Here is an 18,496-nt window from a genome sequence, read left to right on the forward strand (position 1 = left end):
TGGGGGTCTCAAAATATTCTTTCATTCTAGCCCAATATTGAACATTTTTGAGATTTGAAAAAAAGGAATATATAAAATAAACGAGTAGAACTGAGTATAGCACCTTTAAAACCTTCTACCACGCTTCAAGACCCACTTCTTCAATCCCCTAAACCCCCTTCTCCACCAATAGAGTTTGTAATTTTTCCACACGTTTTTCTCCCAACTCGCGAGGGTTAGGTTTCCAACCCCAATGAGGACTTAATGACCAGCCTCCCTTAACTCCAGCAGCGAAATTAGCCTCCCAGCCTGCCCAGACGCGTTTCCTCCCTCTCCCACCTTTTTTCTTATACCCACTCTTTGGTCACCACATAGCATCAGTCAGCCAAGAGGGCATCTTGCTACGAAATGACCCCCGCTACACCTCCACACCATCATATGGACCTCGACACCCCCCCCACCCCTCGATATGGGCCCATGGAAGACTCGCCGATGCGCAAGAAGGACGCAAAACCAGCGTCGCGGCCACACGACCCCAACCGGCAAAAGACACAGAGACACACATCAATGAACAACACAAAGACGCCCAATCGACAGCGGAACACAAAGGGAGAAGCGCCTGCCTCTGTCTCACGGATGATGCTTACCCCGGCGGATACTCCCGTGTCGAGCAAACGAACCCCCGTTGATGTGCTTGAATCGAACAAGAAAACAGGTCGGGTACTATTCCCCCCGGCAAACATTGTCCAGGCTGGCTCTGGACGAGCGCGACATCACGCACACACACCCGTGACCCCACGGACGTCGCGAGTGCGAAAATCGACTCACAAGCATCTCCTCAAGACCAAACCCATTTCGCAGCCACAATTCACCATTTTCTCTGACTCGGCGGCTGCCAAGGCGGAAGCCAATGGAGATGACCCCTTCGTGTGTCCCGACGCTCCAAAAGCCGCTTCTCCGCGAGCAGTTTCGTCATTGGCACATCCTCACCAAGAAAAGCCGGACCCCTCGGTACCGGGCATGTGGTACAACTTTAGAGGCAAGAAACACTACCGACCGTTCAAACAGGGCGAGGGTCTGGACGTGAAGCCCAAGGTGCTGTTCAAGGAGGAATTGAGCAAGGTGACGATCCAGGAGACTGACGATCCGTTCGGAGGGGGCCCCATCGGGGGGCCTACCATTGCTTCAGAGATTGCAGATGCCGCCGAAAGCGGAGACTCGGAGGCCGAAACGGACGAGGATGCCGACCCTCTTTCGTCCTTCTCCGAGGAGATTGCAAGCTTGAGCTAGCGTCGTCATCATACATGACATTATTTATTGGGTGAGATTTTTGGGGAGGATTACAAGAAATACCGGTATAGCATGGTTAGTTAATATATGATAATGGGATAGACAAGAATAGAGAGAGTAGGAATGAACTTGAACATGCAATTATAAACCATAGTCATGGTGGTTGTTAGTACCTGATGGTGTGATATGAGATTCAAGTCTGACAGCTCAGCTACTTGCGGCATAAAAGCTTGATGTCGATTAGTCATCTTTGTGAGTGCAAGTGTGTAGCGTTCGTTGTATCAGCACATGGTCACATGACTACTTGTACTTTTAGAACACCGGAACCGCCTTAAATATGTGTCAGCCTGCCAACATCACCATCTACGGTGCTTCTTGTACATTGCATGGATGCAGGCACCAAGGCATCGAGCAGGCCCCGAGCCGCGGTAGGTTTCGGTTAGTGGTTTCCACGGTAACGATAGTTTCCGGGGTAACCAAGGTGATGGGTAATTGGCTGGAGTTGAGAAAAGAGAGGACATAGAACCCACGAAGGAGTTAGGTGATCATTTGAAGAGGTCTTTGGGAGTGTAACTTTGGTCAGCATGTGGAACGGGCTAGCTACAGCGTTGAGCTATGTTATGTATGCCTGTGTGGAAGTACGGCACAAGGGAGGTTGAGTGTGAGTAACATATTAGATAAACGTCTAGACACGACCATGAATGGCAAATGAGATGGCACAATGGTTGTATTAGAGCCGAGACTAGTCTATCATAACCTATTCGATCAATGTATCATGGTGGTTCGGGAGTGGAATAGAAAGTACAGTAAGAGTGCGTCTGAGGGAAGTAAAGTAATAGGAGAGATGAGTTATGATACAGCGAACTTATGAATTTGAATTACGAAGAAGATCGATATTGTTGTTTTCGTTAGAGAACGGCAAATCATGGGGTTTCTGAGTTCTCTATTGGTGATAGGGACTGGGGACAGTGCAGAAGCAAGTGTCACTCTCAAGAGCCTGATTCCTCCAATCACTTATCGCACTACAAGTACTGTAGACTCAGATACTGTAACTCATGAAGAGAGTGATATGGACTCGAAAACAAAAGTACGGTACGTACTTGTACATGTCCTTTCTCATATAGCCCCATATCTAACCCACCCCATCTTAGAGCCCCCGAGCTCCCTGTTCCCGTTGGTGTACCAGAGGAACAAAAATAACATGATTAGTATTAATGGCTCTCTCAGCAATAGTTCGTCAACTATAGACGATTCGATGACGTCACGGCCGCCCCTATCACAGTTCTCTAAGCCCGTACTGTACTCTTAACCTGACTCAGCCTTGATACAGCAACGCGTCTGCGACGTGACATGATCTGCGGAGTATGAATTCGGGTAAACTACAAAAGGCGCGATCTCAGATGGAAGATATTCGTGCCTAGGATTCCGGAAGAGTAACATGACTTTCGGCATGCTAGTGCTAAGTCTTCCATTTTTTGCACTATTTTTCTTCCACGACCCCCCACTCTGATTCCACCACGCAAAAATCAGACCCTGCAGCCAAGAGTGGGCCGTCCATCTATAGGGAGTGAACAAGACCAGACCCGCCCAAAAAAGTGTAAAAAAGGGGTTACACAGCGTAGATTAGGGACAGTCAAACAACAATCGAATAGAGCACGACACATAAGCCATTTATTCTCCAATATATACCTATACAAGCCCCTCTCATACCGTTCCATGGCCTCACTCCACCTCATGACACAACTATAACTCAACTGACTATATACCGTTGCTAACCTTGAGTGCAGATCGACTATTGTCTCTTGATACACGTCACCGAGCGAGTACAACAACAGCTTGAGGAGACGCAGCCAACAGGGATACTCAACTTAGCCACAGACACAGCGCACAAGACCGCCCCATAAACACCTCGCCTGCGTAACGTTACACAAACACATAACCTCACATCACCACACACACTCGTTCACCATGGACGAACTACCGTCACACGAGCCAAAAAACCGCTACAGTCGAAGCTCGAGCATTGGATCACCCGCGGACGCGAGATATGCTCCCCCATCGCCGCTCCATGAGCCGTCAGACGCCTCGCAAATCGCCATTGCCATGGGGGGCGTGCGCCAGAGATCGGCCTCGATTCGAAAACACAGACGCCAGCAGCCATCGCAGGTGTTCATTCCGCCGATGCACGAGAACGTCACGGCGCCACGTGATGAGCATGAGCCCAAAATGTCGTCACCCGTGCCCGAAACAGACGAAAAACCGCTGCTCCAAACTTCGGCTGCAGGAGCCACTCTCCTGATCGGTATCCAGATCCTGTCGAAACTGGCCTCGTTTGGTCTTAATCAAATGCTGCTGCTGGTAGCCACCCCAGCCCTGTTTGGAGCCAACGCACAGCTCGAGTTTGTGCTCAACACAGTGCTCTTCTTCTCACGAGAAGCAGTCCGACTCGCTCTCCAACGGCTCACCCTCGCTGGAAAGAAGCCAGATGTGTACGTGTTTGGCGGGGGCGTCGTACAGGACACCGTATCAGGCACTTCCCAGGCCGTCATCAACATGGGCTACATCTCTGTACTCCTCGGAGTGTTTTTCTCCTCCGTGGCCGCTGCCTCCCACTCGCTGTTTTCGGTGGCGTACGCATCATGGGCGGTGCAGCTCGTCTGCATAGCAGCCATGGTCGACTTGGCATCCGAGCCCTACTACGTTCTAGCTATGCAACAGCTCAGATTCCGAAGTAGAGCCGCGGCAGAGGCAGTCGCCATTCTCGTGCGATGTGTTGTCACATTCTCCTTCACTCTGCTGGCCAAAGACACCGATGGAGGCCTCAACGGTGGTGTGCTCGCGTTTGCATTCGGCCAACTGGCCTATTCGCTCATCTCCTCTGCCGTGTACATCTACACCGTTCGGCAGGACAACCGAGATCGACAGTTTTCGTTCCGACCTCAGAAGATCCAGCCGTTCGAGAGTCAGATGGAGATGTCTGACAACAACCGGGATGTCATCACACATAACGCGTCTCCTTATTATCTAGACAAGCCCACTGTTCGACTCGCAGGATCCATCTGGATTCAGACCGTATTCAAGCACTGCCTCACCGAGGGCGACCGAATTCTCGTGTCGTACTTCCTGCCTCTCTACGATCAGGGAGTTTATGCTATCGTTCTCAACTACGGCTCTCTGGTTGCTCGAATCGTGTTTTTCCCCATCGAGGAGGGTCTTAGAACATTCTTTTCCAATCTGCTAGGCGAAAAGCCCTCCGAGACCGCTCTCAAGCTGTCCAGACAGGTGCTTTGTTCTGTAGTGAGAATCTACACCTACGTGGCTCTCTTTGCTGCAGGTTTTGGTCCTACCACTCTACCCTTCATCTTCGGTACCCTGCTTGGAGCTAGAGGTGGCCAGTGGTCCGAAGGAGCTCCGTCTCGGTCTGCTCCTGCCGTCATGGGTGCCTTCGCACTGTACATTCCCTTTATGGCTCTCAATGGAGCTCTGGAGAGTTTCGTGCAGTCTGTAGCTACGCCTGCTGATCTTCGACGACAGGCTGTTGCCCTAGGTGTCTTCAGCGTGGTATTTGCCACCGTTGGTGGTCTTCTGATGAAAACTATGGATCTGGGAGCTCGAGGACTTGTTTTTGCCAACATTGTCAACATGACTCTTCGAATTGGCTGGTCAGTGGTGTTCATCTACCACTACTATGTTAGCCACAAGGCCGAGAATGTGAATCCTACCCACCTGTTGCCCGGAAAGCTAGTGATTGCTACCGGAGTAACCACCATTTTGGCCTCGCTGTTTGGCGTGGGGCGTGTCTCTTCTTTCCGAGACGTTGGCATCAACATTGGTCTGGCTCTGGCGCTAGCTGCGGCTATTGCCGTGGAGGAGCGACAAGCTTTGGTCCAGTTGGTGCAGCTTGTTCGAAAGAAGGAGGATAAAGTCAAGGTGGACGACAAGGAGGAGAAGGAGAAGGAGAGCGACAAGTCCGAGGGCGAGTCGGAGTAAATAAACCAAACCGTAGAATCTAAAATGTATATCTGTTCTGATGTGATACAAAAGTAGGGTGAAAATAGTTACTTGTACAGTATCTATGGTTGAAGTACAAGTACGTACAAGTACAAGACCTGAGCTCATTAAACATGTATAACTTTCGTATTAGAAGATGACATTAACTGATGATACAATAAATAAATACTTGAAGAATGCAAACTCGGGGTTACAAGCTAAAATGTGGTAACCCATCCTTGAGTCATGTCAGACTACTGACAGCCTTTGCGTGCTACCCGCTCGCTACTCGACTAATCTCCTACAAGTAGGACATCGGTTCGAGTACTCACTCCAACAAGCAATACATCCAAAATGAACAATGTGACCACATGTCAGCACCTTGGGAATGTTCTTGTCTGGAGCCTGGACTCCACTGAGTCCTCCGGCCTTCATGCTGTCTCTACAGACGACACAGATGTCGTTAGATTCGTTGATCTGCTTTTCTGAAGCGTCCTGAAGGTTCCAATAGAGGCCGTGGAAGTTTGGAGTCTTTCGGGACTTTATGAGTTCTCGAGTTCCTGAAATTGTGATACGCAAAGTCTTGTAGAACTCGCGGAAAATGTGCAGGGGAATGCAATAGTCGCCCATGAGAGTGGCTGAGAAGATGAGATAGGAGATGAGTTTAGCTGTAGTGACAGCAAATCCTAGCAGAAAGAGCCAGTATCTTTTACTCTTGACCAACTGGCCCTTAGAGAGACACATGTAGAGCAGGGCCTTTTCTACGAGATCAAACAACATTATTCCTGTCGATCCGAGCAGCGAACAAAAGAGGATTGTGATCTCAAACAAGAAGACAGAAACCACCATAGATTGAGAGACGCGCAGTTTACGCAAGCAGTATCTGATCCACAGAATGTCGGTCACGTGCAGAATGACCAGCGCCAGAATCAGCCGTGGGTATCGCATCACAATGCCACTGTTGGGGTACTCCAGATATACATAGCGGGTTCGCACTGTGCACATCCAATGGAGTCCCTTGATGAACAGCAGGGTAGCAAACATGCCGACAAACCGCCTGTTCAGTTGTGCTCGGAACACAAACAGCTGCATTGCAAACTCGGAGATTGTGTAGACTGCTCGTTCCTGGAGATGGACCACTTCTCTGGGGTGTAATGATCCGAAAAATATGCGTTGGAGCGATCTGCCAAAGATGAAGACGACGAAGATGAGCGCGACACAGAAGGACAGCAAGCCGAGCTTGGTCAGAGGCGTGGGCGCCATCTCGTACAGGTGAGTGAGGCTTTCGCCTGGATGACTACTCATGTCATGTGCTGTGGCGCGAATTATGGAGCTGGAGGCGGCTTATCGTTTTAGTGTAACTTGCTTTGGTGCCGTCGGTGCGACCAATGTCTTGGGTCGGAGGTCTGTATCGTGGCGGCATGCATGCAAAAAGCAGTAGGCGTGCCGGTCAGGGGCGTGAGGCTGGACGATAAGCATTTGAAATAAACGCAGATTCGTGGAGGATTTTAGCGGGGATAAGCGGTGCTATATAGACACCACGAGCGGGTTGTGACACTTGCCAAGCCTTCAATTCTGTCACACACTCATTTTTTCTGTCATAATTACCTTGGCCTCCACCATGCACGGTCTCGTATGATTCAAGCACCTACAGTACAGTAGGTACAGTATTGTACTGGCCAGTACATACGAGCCCATGCACATTGCAGTATATAAATAGACTGTGGGTCCACGCGAGTAAAAAAGAGGAAAACATGGGAGGTCGCATGGTCGAGACGTTCAATATTGGCCTAGTCTTCACTCCCTCTTCTTCGACGCGTTTTCTCTCCATTCATTACTCATCATCTGGTCTCGCTACAAAAAAATATTTGGGCTAATGCTTGTGTTCCTGCACATGCCACTTCATGTGATAGATGTCATTCAGGTGCTGTGTTATTGGCAGGGACCGTGGACCAAGCGATTATTGAGAGAAAATGTAGAAATTGGTGGGGAATTAAGCAGGGGTTTCTGGCGGTATTCACCCTTCTGGAATAACAATAAGTAAGTAGTAATTTTTTTTATTCTACTGATCCATAAGGCCTACAAGTAGCCGATGCTGTCCCTTCACTTCAGGTCCTTCTGTAGAACAAACTGTTAGTTCTTGTTCTCGTACTTGTATCACGATTTTTATGACTGAAATACAAATATTATCGCCAGTTCAATTCCCACCTGCACCAAATACCCAACCTCCCAAAACCTAATGCCGATCAATGAAACTCTGTTAAATATTTTTCAGACAGCCATCTCATCATCAGCACATAATGGGCAAGTATCCTCGAAAGAAGAACAACCAGAACAACCGAGACAAAAACGACGACGGTCGACGTAAGTCCGGCTGGGAGGACGTTGTAAAGGAGAACGAAAAGTGGGAGAAGTACTACAAGGCCCAGGGTATTGTTCCCGAGGCTGAGTGGGATGCTTTCAAGACCGCTTGCCAGTCTCCTCTTCCCGTCTCTTTCCGAGTGACCGGATCTACTGAGCTCACCGACGAGATCCAGGCTGCTATCGTCGACGACTACGTGCCCCATCTTTCTGGCCTTGTTTTTGAGGGTGAGGAAGTTGTGCCTCCCCAGAACATCAAGTTCTACCCCAACAACCACGGATGGCAGTTCAACGTTCGAAAGACTGTTGTTCGAAAGCAGAAGCTTTTCTCTCGTTTCCACCGATTTCTGGTGCTTGAGACTACTGCTGGTAACATTTCTCGACAGGAGGCTGTCTCTATGATTCCTCCCATTCTGCTTGACGTCCAGCCCTCCGATGCTGTTCTTGATATGTGCGCTGCTCCCGGTTCCAAGACCGCCCAGCTCATCGAGGCCGTTCACGCAGGAGGCGATCTCAACCCCTCCGGTTTCGTCATTGCCAACGACTCCGACTACAAGCGTTCTCATATGCTTATCCACCAGGTCCAGCGTCTCAACTCGCCCAACCTGATTGTCACCAACCACGACGCCCAGATGTACCCCAAGGTCGCTATTGCCGCCAAGGGCGTTGATGGTGCCAAGTCCAACGAGTACCTAAAGTTTGACCGAATCCTGTGTGATGTTCCCTGCTCTGGAGACGCTACCATGCGAAAGAACGTCAACGTGTGGCCCGACTGGACCCCCGGCAACGCTCTGGGTCTCCACCAGCTGCAACTCAACATTCTCATGCGAGGAATCCAGCTGCTTAAGCCCGGAGGACGTCTCGTCTACTCCACCTGTTCTCTCAACCCCATCGAGAACGAGGCTGTTGTTGCCGAGGCTCTGCGACTCTCTAAAGGCTCCGTGCACCTGATTGAGTCTCGAGGCGATATCCCCAACCTTATCAATTCCAAGGGAATGACCGACTGGAAGGTCCAGGCTAAGGGCAACAAGGATGGCTGGAACAACAAGGGTGACGAGGGCTGCACCGACTCCTGGTTCCCCCCCACCGACGAGTCCATCAAGGAGCAGCTCACCAAGTGTATCCGAGTCTACCCCCACACCCAGGACACTGGCGGTTTCTTCATTGTCGCCTTTGAGAAGGCCAAGGATGTCGAGGAGGAGGACGACAAGAAGCGAGTTGCCGAGGATGAAACCCGAGACGCCAAGCGTGTCAAGGTTGATGCTAGTGACATCATCGATGCTGCCAAGGAGACCGCCTCGGACGCTAAGGAGGCCGTTGTCGATGCTGCTGAGACCGTCAAGGAGGCCGTTACTGATGCTGCCGAGACTGTCAAGGAGAAGTTTGAGGGTGTTGTTGCTGAGGTCAAGGAAGACGCTAAGGATGAGGAGCCCAAGAAGTCCAAGAAGATGCCCTACGACGCCAACGAGGAGCCCTTTGTCTTCGTCGACCCCAACCACGAGGAGCTGCAGAAGTGCTGGGACTTTTACAAGTTCAACGACCAGTTCCCCCGAGACTCCATGATGGTCCGAAACCACACCGGTGAGCCCACCCGAACTATTTACTACACTTCGCCCAGCATCAAACCCATTCTTGAGCTCAACGCCAACCGACTCAAGTTTGTGCATGCTGGTACTCGATTTTTTACCCTGCAGAAGAACGAGGACACATGCAAGTGGCGAATCCAGAGCGAGTCCGTCAACCGAGCCTTTCCCTATATTGGAGCTCGAGTTGTCAAAGGCAATCTTGACATCATTAAGTTCCTGGCTACTACTGAGTTCCCCAAGTTTGAGATTCTCGAGAAGGAGTACCCCGAGTTTGCCAAGGAAGTTTCTGCTCACACCGAGGGTTGCCTGATCCTCACAGCTCAGTACAACGATCGAGAGATCTGTCTTCCCATGTGGAGAGGAAAAATGAGTGCCAACCTGATGATCAACAAGCAGGACAAGGAGGAGTTCCTCCACCGAGTCTTCAAGATCGAGGGTATTAAGACCCGAGGTCAGCAGCAGCAGCAGAAGCCCGTTGCCGCCGAGTCTGCCGAGCGAGCCCAGGGCCAGGCCGAGGCTGCCAAGGCTGTCGAGGAGGCAAAGCAGGAGAACGAGCAGGCCGAGATTGCCGATGAGATTGTTGAGGAGAATGTCGTTGAGAAGGCGGAATAAACGACTACAACATGGATGGGTTTAGGAATATAAAAATTAATAGATTAGTTATTAGTACAACCATATGAAGAGCATATTTGAATGATGCCGGATGTGTATCTGTACGTGCTGTAAGCTTGTAGAGTCTTTTCCAGGTTGTTTTTCCTAGACACTCCATGGTAAAACTAACTACTGTACGTACTGTATTGTACAGTATATCGTATACACTACCGAATACGATGAACTCTAAACTCGGGAGCTGTTGTACCAAGATTGTATTCTTGTACCGTAGCTATGAATGTGATAACAAATCTGAAAAGGATGGAAACCTATCAAGCACAAATATTTATTGCGCATTGATTCTTCAAACATTTTTCATTCACACAAGAACACGCTGAAAAGCCTCCCGGAGCTTCGCGATTGTACTATGCCACCACCGGAGCAGGAGCGATTGATGTGCGTGACAATACATCAAGTTAGACCCGCCCGAGTGATACCGTGAAACAAGTTATTCCAATACAGTTCGATACTGTGAAACGATGACGTGAGCGCAAAGATGACATTGAACCGCAAAAGAAGAATGAGAGAGCACCTTTTGAGCTATACATGGGCCAGCTCATATCAGTAAGAGTCAGAGCGAAGCAAAGACACTTGGAGATCCACAAATCTTATCGCATCCAACAAAGGGGTGTAGGCCGTGGAACCTCGAAAGGAAAGCACACGAGCTGAACCTTCAGTTTATGGAACCAGGGATGTCTCACTCGAAACAATTGTATTGTAGGGAGATCCCTATTCGTTTACAATACAGTACATACGTATATTGTAGCTACTGTAGCATAATTGTCAATGTCCTGGTATGCTAACCGCACGGTCCTGTACACACAGTATATATGGTACTCGGTATTGAATTGATATCATTTTTGAGTTATTACTTGATTGGAAAAAAAAAAAAAAAAAAAAAAAAAGCAGCTAGCGCTACGGATCGGGCTCCATTGTGTACCAACACTTAGTTGACAGGATCCATGGAGATCTGGACGTATCGGGCGTTGGAGCAAGCGGCAGCAGCAGCCTCAACAGCCACGGGCCGGAGCTCCCAGTGGCCATCATCGAGCTGACAAGCAAGGAAGCCCTGGTTCTCGTAAGTCAGTCGGTTGTCAGACTGGTGGTTAACGTTGAAGCCAGTGAGACCGTGGCCGACCTGGTTTCGGTCAGTCCACTGCATGGAGGCCTGGTTTCCGAGCTGGACGAATCGACCGGTGTTGGGGTCGACCATCTGACCCCGGTAGGAGAGCTGGGCCAGGAAGGGGTCGTTTCGCTGGTCATTGGAGATCATCAGTCGACCGTTGTTGTTGACAACCCGCTGGTTGTTCCACTGATCACCGTGGACACGAAGACGAGAGTTCTGGTACTGGGCTCGGCCGTTAAGTCGGTCACCGTTCAGGCTAACAGAAATGGGGTTGGCACAAGGGGAAGCACCGGTGAACACCTGGTAAGTGTGGTCGCTGGATCGCTGATCGTACGAAATGTCGTAAGCATTTCCGTAAGAGTCAACGGGACAGGCCAGGAACTGTTGCTTGCCGTTGTCATGCTGCCAGGCGACTCGGTTGTTGTTGTTGAATCGCTGGTAGCCAATGGCATTGGATCGTCGGTCAGACAGTGCCAGTCGACCGTCGTCAACACCAACGTAGTTCTGCCGTCGGCCAGTAGAGTTGTGGTTGTGGACAATGTTAATATCACCCTGAATGTCGACAAAGACGTTGACAGTCTTGAGAGGTGTGCCGTTGATGTCCCGGTTGCTGTTTCCAAAGTACAGGTGCCGTCCGTCGGTCTGCATGGCCAGATTTCGGTGGTCAGAGTCTCGCTGAGCGTTCATCTGGTACACGTAGTCTGAGTCGGGCCACTGGTAGTTGGACTCGTCCACGTACTGGGTAGAGTACAGGTCGTCAGAGTTGTCACCATCGTAGTGGTTGTAGCCACTGTAGTCCTGAGCAAGAGCAGAGGCAACTAGGGCGAGTGCGGCGATAGAGAATTTCATAGTGGAGAGAGTGAAGAGGTTGTCAGAGTCAATGTCGATGGGTCGATGATCTAAAGAACTTGAAGGGTTTCAGGGTGGTTTATATATCTTCAGATCGATTCTTCCGATCACCTTGTCTAGCCTCGGATACCGATAATGTCTCATACTCGACAAGCATCTGACCCTCGAGTAACTTGATTAGTTCGAGATGAAATTTGGATTGATTGGGTTCCGAGCCTTGACTTTTCAATTCTCTGGATCAAGTATGTCCTCTTTTCGAGTGTCCATATTCGGCTCCATGAAGCCTCGGAAAGGTGCCTGGAAAATCACGTTAGACATTCCAATCACTGAATCCAGAAAGCCACGTCAATACTGACCAGGGGGGTGTTCCTGGTGCCTGAATGGTTCGACAGGAGGTACAAAAAAAGGGACTTTGGAGAACTATCAGGAAGGTGCAGGGCAAAAAAATTGCAGTTTAGGAATGAGAAACAACAGGATGGTATCCTAAAAGCCGGGGAGAAGAGAGCAAAGACATTGACATGGATTTTTTATACCCTTTGAGAAAGCTGACAATATCATCTGTGAAGTTTCGAGTCTCCTGTTACTCCTTGTGCTGACAAGGAAAGTGCACCTTACCTAGAGAGGTGCAAGCCACCCTACATACTGTACTGTAACATACAAGTGCAAGCTCAGCTTACAATTGACATATAGACTAGCGTTGTATACCAATGTAGTGTGCAGTACAGTATGTACAGTAGTAGGATGGAGTGATTCAAAAGCAGTTACTGAGGGTGTGAATTCATGCCTACCGTATCAACTACATACAGTATGTACATACAATACCTCCCGTTGCTTCTTCCATCAGCATCTACGTGAATAAATTGATTCCACGTCGAGTAGAAAGAGATCTCTTTCCAAACATTGCTTAAGTAACACTCACATACTCAACGACATTTATACAAGTACCATGGTATGTTCGTTGGGTACACTACAAGTACGAGTAATTACTGTAACATCATCATCAGATCACGAGACTGTTACTTGTAGTAGAGTTCATTGTGCCTCGTCACTCTGAGGAACACTGCGGGAACCGATCTAAAATTGGAATCACTAACAGTGGTACAAGACTGAGATTTTTACCTGCCATTGATGTTACATCATCTTTACAGATACCAATGACTATGTGAAATTACATGCATGTGATGTCATCACTTCACTGATTGAGTTCAGTTGACAAACGTCTGTTCAAGTATTCACCTACAGTAGTATCAATATGTAGATATGAAGATGAGCGACACTCTACATTATTCACGTGACAAACGTACAGAAGCTGTCTCTAAAAGCACCCACCAATCCACACACTAGCGCCTCCAACTACGCACTGTACTCAACCGCTTCTCCAGGTTGCCATGAAAGGCAAACGCACAAATAAACTCGTGTTTCATAACGCATCTCGACTGTAATAGGAGTTGGGTTTCATAATACGACTTGTGGGGGGAGAGGTTGATAGGAAGGTGTGGGAGTAATGAGTTATAGACGGATTTAGCCCAGGAAATGTCCTTTAAAGATACAGTCACGTGATTCCTCTGCTTTTTTGTTCACCTCATGGCATGTACAACCCCCATCTACACCGCCCAGCATAGCCTCCATAACACTAAGTGCACAGCCGTGTTGGTCCCAAGCTAACTTGGCATGGTCTATTTTGGGAACATAGAAATGTGGCACCGTAGATATTATATAGAGTGTTGACCTGTCATTTTCATTGCTTGTAATCATACTGTTTATATCACTTCTGGAAGACCTATAACTGATACACCATCTGCAGTTTCAGGCACGCAATACCGAATCAACTTACACACACAGTTCCACACACATACACACACACACACACACACACACACACACACACACACCATGGCTCCAATGATCCAACTCTGTCCACAGGCTATGGCCCAACCACTCATCAGCTTCTCAAAAAGAGGATTAGCAGAAAGTGCCAAATCAACTGGAGAAGCTTTCAAGAGCTGGGATACATGCATGGATAACACGTTTTGCAAGATTGTGGCGATTGTGGGAATTGTTCTGGGAGGAATGCTGGTTCTGTGGGTACTCACAGCCTTTTTCAGATGCTGCTTCTTTGGAGTATCTGCTTTCAGCGCCTGTTGTGCGCTGTGCTCTTGCTGTGCCTGCTGCTGTAACGATAAGATCAACAGAGAGGCCAACCAAGGTAACTACGCAGCAGCAAATAACCCAGCCATGTACCCAGCTTCAAATCCTTACCAGGCATACAATTATCAGCCACAGCCGGTTTACGGAAACCAGTCCAATAACAACTTTGCTCCTGACTATTATGTGAACAGGTCAGTGGACGATACAGACTACGAGATGGAGAAGTATCCAAAGATAAATACCTATGAGGTTCCTGCTGAACAGGAAAGAACAAGATTCTAACCAGATGCATGAGCAGACCATGCCAACATAAGCAGATTGCATGTTACAGTAGTTGTGCACAGGTGCGATAGAGATACAAACTCACGCATAGCTATATTTGACGATTGACGCAACTAACATGAATGAATACGATATACATCAAAGACTATGATACGCAGTATTGCACACTGTACGAGTAAGAGCACTAGCCACTGCACTCAAGTGAAACCGTTGCCCGGGTACGAGTATGAGTATGTACAGTATGTTTAGTATTGTACTTGGACAGTGCTTGTATCGTACATTCTCAAGTGTCAAACATAAATATCCGTTGCTATATCCTCGCACCACCACGTAGCTCGCTATATCCCTGTGTTGAATCCATCCATCTTGGATTGCCAATTGTGCACACAGAACCGGGCACTCACTTCCCCATCCACACTTCCTCAAAAGTCGTAGTCCTCCTCCCAGTTGCTCTGCTTAGCAACGCCCTGAGGGCCCAGCTTCTGGGCGTACTCAAAGGGCGAGTAGAAGTTGAGCTTTTCCTCCTCGACAGTTCGTCCAGACTCGGCAGCCCGACGAGCTGCCTCCTGCTCAATGTACACCATGGGATCCTCCAGCTGTTTGTCTCCAGTCTCGGTATGAGGATGAATTTGTTCAGGTGGAGGGGCTTCATGATGAACAGGAAGGGGAGCAGTCTGTTGAGCCTCGGACTGGAATCCATTCTCCTGAGAAGCACCCTCTCGAAGTAGCTCGTCTCTGACTTCCTCTCGGATGTCCTCTCCTTCCTTGTTGACCAATTTGTCTCCATCCAAAGTGACTTCGTGGTTGCCGATTCGCCGCATCAGGTTCATGAAGGTTGACTTTTCAAACTTCGACTTATCGGCCTCTTCCAGCGAAGACGCAATCTGGCGCGCAATCGATGCAAACTCGCCGTTCTCGTCCGTCTTGATATCCACCTCTTCTCGCGAAATATTGTCCGAAATGTGCTCGGCCTGTCGGTTGAGAGCGTCAGCCTGGTCGTAGCGGTATGTTTGCTCCATGGGGTCCTTTTCCACCTCCTTGCCCTTGTCTGACGTCTTGGTGATGGACTCCTCCACTGCTCCAAAGGCGGCCTCGAACGCTGCATCCTGGGAGCTCTTCGTCTCCGTCTTGTGTGTCTGCTGATGTTCGGTTTGAAGGCCGTACGTGGAGTTCATGAGCTGTGAGTTGGAGTACATGGGTCCAAAGCTGGACATACCAGACATGCTGCCCATCACACCGTTAGCCATCTGGGGCTGGACCTGGTGTGACTGGGGACTTTGTCGCATAAAATCTTGACCCCAGTTGGACTGCTGAGTATGCTGAGGGCCGGTTTGAGGACCCAGGTTCAGTTGACTGAAAGACTGGGCCCAGTCACTTTGTTGACCGTGTGCCATGGGGGCGTGCTGACCCATCTGGGGTTGATGGGGCTGGCCAAAATGTTGCTGGCCAAAATGTGGGCCCATCTGAGACTGTTCAAATGAGTTATGGGCCGGTCCTGCTTGGGCAAACTGCTGGAACTCATTGTTGAGCTGTCCTCCTTGGGTCTGAGATCGAAACTGCTGTCGCTGAGCGCCAGGAGCGCCACCGGGGGCCATTCGGTCATGCTGAAGCGATCGATCTGCTGACGCATGTTTCGACAGGTTTTGTAGGGCGTTAGAAGGTCCGCAAGATGCCATGGTTGTGTGTGTGAATCAGCTTGCGCGATGTGTGTGGTGTATCAGGACAGTTCGAGTCTGTGTTGTGTCGTGAGCTCCTTGTGGTTGCGTAGCTCTTCTCTCCGTCTAACTGCGCTCAGTGACTGGGGTATGGCGGGTCAAGTTGTCTGTCAAGCTGATGTCTAAATAGTTACTGTACTTCAGCTGTCGCTAGCTTTAGGTTGTGGTTATATTTCTGTGGGGTTCGGTGAACCTTGTGTCCGTGAATGAATGTGGAGAAGTGAGAGGTAGGGTCAAATGTGGGGTACGCGAGGGGAAAATGTTCAGATTTTAGATAATCAATACATTTGGAACCCCATGAAAAATACACACAGACCCTTATTATTCTTACACAGTCGCCACCAAGCCCCCAAATTATACCTCGGTTACCTGTCGGAACTTGTCTGGCCTGATTAACGGCTCGCCGAGCCTATTTCATAAAAGTTTACTAACCATCGTGATTTGAGATGAGATACCGAGGTACAGGCGAAGGGGTTGTCACGTGATAGAGAAACCAGCGGTGAAGTGAAGTTTGTAGAAATTGTTGCAGCTGTGTACTTTAGAGATCTGCTGGGGTGAGCTTTACTACTCGTATTGTACTTGTAGTAGTGACACCCTCAACAAACGTAACTTACTTGACCCCTTTGGCGTTTTTGCCGGGGATGCCGTGTTGCGGGAGGAGATGTACATACTGTAGTAGCATTATAGAAGCAAAAGCAATTCCACTTTGTAGCAGCTCACCTGGAGATTATATCGATGTGTATATATTACTTGCAGCATGTGTGTAGCAGTAGATGAAGTATGGACGATTCATAACGACCAATTTCAGTTTTCAAAGCTAGAAAGAATGAAAGCCGGAGGTTTTCAGAAAAGGAATCAACTACTTGTAGCAACAACGGCCAATATTGATTTTGGTCTTCTTATCGCACTCTCGACTCTCAGAAACACACAGCTCTACAGTACTGTACTTCCTTACAATGAAGGCGGCTTAGTAACTCCCTCAACTCTATGTTGTCCAAACATGTCCTTGTAATTGGTGAAGGAGACGTGCCACTGACAAAGTCAAATAGAGGACCCACACTCAAATTTCATGATCACACCAGATCATCCTTTTCTTTTTCTGAGTCGTTTCTGTGGCATTCCCGACAGACCCCCTCCAACTGTCCCCTCTCATTGGTCACCTTTTTCCAAGGTTGGGAGTTAGCTTAGTCAGAATAGAGTTCCGTCACAGCAAATACAATTGGGCAACCTCCAAGTGACGCAGGAATATTTGGTATTTGGATATACTAGAATCAACATGGCCAGCCGACTTTTTTTCAAGGTGAGTATCGAAACCGTGCCCGCTAATCAGTTCACAACTAACACAGACCGCAACTCCCCTGAGTTTCGCCGCAATTGCCGTGGCTTCTGCTCCCGTGGCCTTTGCTGAGTCGCCCCGACGATCCATCTACGACAATGACAAGAAGGAAGAAGAAATCGCCCCTGTTCCCGGCACCGTTGAGACTGGCAAGGCCCGAGAGGGTGACATTGAGAAGTTTGAGAAGGAGCACGGCGTTTCTGTGGAGAACGTCGGAGGAGTGACCATCAAGTCTCCCAAGGCTCTGGAGAGCAACATCAAGGTGGCTCGAGAGTGGTTTGCCGACAAGGTGCAGCAGGGCAACCAGTACATCGATGAGGCCTTCAACAAGTACCTGGCCGTGGAGAACAGCGTCACCAAGACCGTGGCCGACCTCAAGTCTCCCCAGGAGGATATTCTGCCCGCCGGCATCTACATCACTGTTGCTGCTCTGTCCGGCTCCATTCTGACCCGAAACCGAAACATTCTGTTCCGATCCGCCATTCCTCTGGCCTTTGGTGTCGCTGCCTTCTCCTACTTCCTGCCCCAGACTGCCCACAACACCGGAGCTCTTGTGTGGAAGTACGAGCAGAAGGTGCCCGAGGTGGCCAAGGCCCACGTGGACGCCAAGGAGTCCGTGGACAGCTTCGCCAAGAACGTGCGAAAGGCCCTGGACGATGGAAAGACCTCTCTCGAGAGCGGAGTCCACAGCACACGAAAGTTCATTGCTGACAGCACCGGTCTGCAGCTTCCCGACGTTGACGAGAACGACAAGAAGAAATAGGAGGATGGACCAAGAGTAGTCGGTCAGTGTTTATAGATAACAATGCACATGGATGGAGTGAAAGTGTAGAGGGCGGTTGTGACTCCTTGGTGTGTATCGAAGAGTACCGTACAATCGGGGAAGAGGGTTCTCTTAAGCCCTCGAACTGGGGATGAATTTTCGGAATATACATACTGTACTTTCGTACATTGTAAACATGTAAGTTGATAGCTACCGCTGGGCAGCTGTTGATTCGATTCGGATGGCTATGGCTCCTTTGGTGCCCTTCGAACACAGTATATACTGTAGTGTAAAGGCCCGCATGGTTTCCAGTTTTTGGTTTCTACAAGGTAATGTTCTTCTGTTGCGACGACTACTTTAACAAGGTAGTGATTGCGATAGTCCAGGTTGGTAATACAGACAAGTGCAGCCATGAAAGCT

At 49.2% G+C, this 18,496-nt stretch overlaps 8 protein-coding genes across 8 annotated transcripts; 5 read left to right on the top strand and 3 right to left on the bottom strand.

Annotated features, from left to right (window-relative positions):
* Positions 1-387: 387 nt before the first annotated feature.
* On the top strand, positions 388-1,269 carry YALI1_E08043g (uncharacterized protein; the record flags this gene model as incomplete). Its single annotated transcript, XM_503638.3, has 1 exon — positions 388-1,269. One exon carries the CDS (start codon positions 388-390, stop codon positions 1,267-1,269), a length of 882 nt encoding a protein of 293 aa, XP_503638.3.
* A 1,968-nt stretch (positions 1,270-3,237) lies between these two features.
* YALI1_E08071g (uncharacterized protein) lies at positions 3,238-5,259 on the top strand (the record flags this gene model as incomplete). Its single annotated transcript, XM_503639.3, has 1 exon — positions 3,238-5,259. The coding sequence occupies one exon, from the start codon at positions 3,238-3,240 to the stop codon at positions 5,257-5,259; it is 2,022 nt and encodes a 673-aa protein (XP_503639.1).
* Positions 5,260-5,544: 285 nt separating this feature from the next.
* On the bottom strand, positions 5,545-6,564 carry YALI1_E08104g (uncharacterized protein; the record flags this gene model as incomplete). Its single annotated transcript, XM_503640.3, has 1 exon — positions 5,545-6,564. The coding sequence occupies one exon, from the start codon at positions 6,562-6,564 to the stop codon at positions 5,545-5,547; it is 1,020 nt and encodes a 339-aa protein (XP_503640.1).
* Positions 6,565-7,559: 995 nt separating this feature from the next.
* Positions 7,560-9,818, top strand: YALI1_E08114g (uncharacterized protein; the record flags this gene model as incomplete). Its single annotated transcript, XM_503641.3, has 1 exon — positions 7,560-9,818. One exon carries the CDS (start codon positions 7,560-7,562, stop codon positions 9,816-9,818), a length of 2,259 nt encoding a protein of 752 aa, XP_503641.3.
* Positions 9,819-10,803: 985 nt separating this feature from the next.
* Positions 10,804-11,832, bottom strand: YALI1_E08157g (uncharacterized protein; the record flags this gene model as incomplete). The annotated part of the gene is made up of 1 exon (XM_503642.3): positions 10,804-11,832. One exon carries the CDS (start codon positions 11,830-11,832, stop codon positions 10,804-10,806), a length of 1,029 nt encoding a protein of 342 aa, XP_503642.3.
* Positions 11,833-13,725: 1,893 nt separating this feature from the next.
* On the top strand, positions 13,726-14,262 carry YALI1_E08176g (uncharacterized protein; the record flags this gene model as incomplete). The annotated part of the gene is made up of 1 exon (XM_503643.3): positions 13,726-14,262. The coding sequence occupies one exon, from the start codon at positions 13,726-13,728 to the stop codon at positions 14,260-14,262; it is 537 nt and encodes a 178-aa protein (XP_503643.3).
* Positions 14,263-14,684: 422 nt separating this feature from the next.
* YALI1_E08198g (uncharacterized protein) lies at positions 14,685-15,938 on the bottom strand (the record flags this gene model as incomplete). The annotated part of the gene is made up of 1 exon (XM_503644.3): positions 14,685-15,938. The coding sequence occupies one exon, from the start codon at positions 15,936-15,938 to the stop codon at positions 14,685-14,687; it is 1,254 nt and encodes a 417-aa protein (XP_503644.3).
* A 1,315-nt stretch (positions 15,939-17,253) lies between these two features.
* On the top strand, positions 17,254-18,076 carry YALI1_E08211g (uncharacterized protein; the record flags this gene model as incomplete). Its single annotated transcript, XM_503645.3, has 2 exons — positions 17,254-17,277; positions 17,324-18,076. The coding sequence occupies 2 exons, from the start codon at positions 17,254-17,256 to the stop codon at positions 18,074-18,076; spliced, it is 777 nt and encodes a 258-aa protein (XP_503645.1).
* Between the last annotated feature and the right edge of the window lie 420 nt (positions 18,077-18,496).

This window comes from Yarrowia lipolytica, chromosome 1E, assembly GCF_001761485.1.
Source record: "Yarrowia lipolytica chromosome 1E, complete sequence".
Taxonomy (NCBI): domain Eukaryota; kingdom Fungi; phylum Ascomycota; class Dipodascomycetes; order Dipodascales; genus Yarrowia; species Yarrowia lipolytica.